This window comes from Cydia strobilella, chromosome 6 (genome assembly GCF_947568885.1).
Source record: "Cydia strobilella chromosome 6, ilCydStro3.1, whole genome shotgun sequence".
Taxonomy (NCBI): Eukaryota; Metazoa; Arthropoda; class Insecta; order Lepidoptera; family Tortricidae; genus Cydia; species Cydia strobilella.
In genome coordinates, this window is record NC_086046.1 from 15363630 (window position 1) to 15365607 (window position 1978).

Sequence of the window (1978 nt, forward strand, 5' to 3'; positions counted from 1 at the left end):
ATGAACAGTATGAAAAAATATCTTTTTCACCTCAGCAGCTCGAACAAGCCTACTGCTTTCCTCACTCCAGGGAGTGACGAATGTGCGATTTTCGTCACTCCAGGGAGTGAAACAAAGTAGCTTTTTAATTTAGTAAAGGCCATGAACTGCCACTTCATACTTCGGGGTCCATTACAAATTCGAAATACATTTTGTGAAAAATTATATGATTGTGCAACACGAGAGCAAAGTTATTTTACATCTCGTGTTTTTGAGTCCCTCGCTACGCTCAAGATTCTAACTTAGAATCACTCGGTTCGCCCGTGATTCAATTGTAGAATATTTCGCTTGTTTGGGACTCAAAATCAACACTCGCAAGAAAAACCAACTTTCCTCTCTTGTTGCACAAATAACTATTTATGCTCCACTAGTGCATAAACGGAGACCTTTATGGGAACAAAATCTGAAATCAGCCATACAACCATCCGGGAAGGGTGTTGCGAGCCGCGTATCGTATCATAAATAAAATAAAATAAAAAAGCCTTTATTTCCAAATTTCCAATTTTACATTAAAAGTTTTTGCGTGTTGTTAGTAATTTTCTTATAGCTAGTAGTTAGTGTTAAGTTTGTGTATGTTATTTACTAATTTAATTTAATTTGGACCCCTCTTTGAGTGGAGGCCTCCTCCAATTCTCTCCATTTTTCTTTCCCTGCAGTTTCATGTCATTTTGTAGTGTTTTTCTGCGTACAGGTTCTTCATTTGTTTTGAAATAGTTTTTTTTTTGTTCAAGTTTCTGTTGTGTAGTTTTTTGTTGTTTAGTTTCGCTGGGATTACTGGTTAGAGTTTTGTTGCGCATGATTTGTTTGTGTTTCTTTTGTTGGAGGGTTGCGGTCATAATTCCCCACGATGACCGCTATTCGTCTTGGGGAATGATAGTTTATGTTGGTTGCTTGATCTACTGTGGTGTGTTTCCGGGGGTCTGTCGTTTGTTGTTATTCTTCGCTTCGTTCGCTCGTGGACTGATATGAATTTGCCCTTGGGTGGTTCATGAGATCGAAAGCATTTGTCTTATATATTTTATTTGGTGCCTTCTGGGGCACTTCTTCATCGGAGTCTTTTTTTGTTGGTGTTATCGTTGGTGACCTTTTTCTTTTTTCTGTTGCGTTCGATCTTTCTCTGATTATGAGTCGGTCATAGCGAATCACTGCGTTGTTTCCTTTTTTGATCTCTTCTTGCATCTTTGCTTTGAGTTCTTTTCTTGTGTTTAAGACGTCTTTTGGGAAGTCTTCTGTGACATAGGTGTCCAGGGGAAACTTTTTGTTGTTTTTTAGCAGTTCTGTCCTTCTCCATGCGAGGGTAAGTTTTACTAGTATGGGTCGACGTTTCTTTTCTTGCTTTCTGCCCAGTCTGTAGACGTCACTCAGTTCCCACTTATCGAACGGTTCTGATCCCGCAGCTGTGCTCACCGTGCTGAATGCCTCAATGACCAGTTTTTGGAGCTCGTTATTATTTTCCTCTGTTTCATCGATTCCATGAAGAATAATATTGTTCCTTCTAGTTTCTTTTTCCAGGCTTCGGACTTTGTTGTTTAGAGTTTCTACTTTGTCTTTCAGTACCTTATTTTCTTCAAAGAGTGGTTTCAGCTTATCATCGATTGTGGAGGCCAAATCGGTGGTGAGTTTTTCTGTTTGTGCCTTCATTTGGTCTTTGTATTCTTCCTTCATTTTATTTATATTTATGTTCATGGTCTCCATTTTTTCTACTAGTTGTGTTATCAGTTTTTCCATAGTTGTTGAAAATTCTACTAATTGGTAGGATTTTTTAATATCGTGCAACACTGGGCAGTACTTGGTAACACTAATTCTGTCTTTGGTAGCTTTTTGTACTGGCAACTTCTTATGTATTTGACAGCTTAAGTGTCATAACACCGGATATCGTGTTTCGATATGTGACAGTTCGTAGGTTATGATAACTAGATATATGTATAGTTATGTCTGT

The 1978-nt window shown here is 38.2% G+C and overlaps 1 protein-coding gene across 1 annotated transcript; it reads right to left on the reverse strand.

The window, feature by feature from the left end:
• Nucleotides 1-972: 972 nt before the first annotated feature.
• Nucleotides 973-1734, reverse strand: LOC134742332 (uncharacterized). Its single transcript, XM_063675381.1, has one exon. It carries the CDS (start codon nt 1732-1734, stop codon nt 973-975), a length of 762 nt encoding a protein of 253 aa, XP_063531451.1.
• Nucleotides 1735-1978: the final 244 nt, after the last annotated feature.

What these genes read in the sequence shown, in the direction of transcription:
- LOC134742332 (XM_063675381.1), bottom strand. Translation starts at nt 1,734, where the DNA reads ATGGAGACCATGAACATAAATATAAATAAAATGAAGGAAGAATACAAA.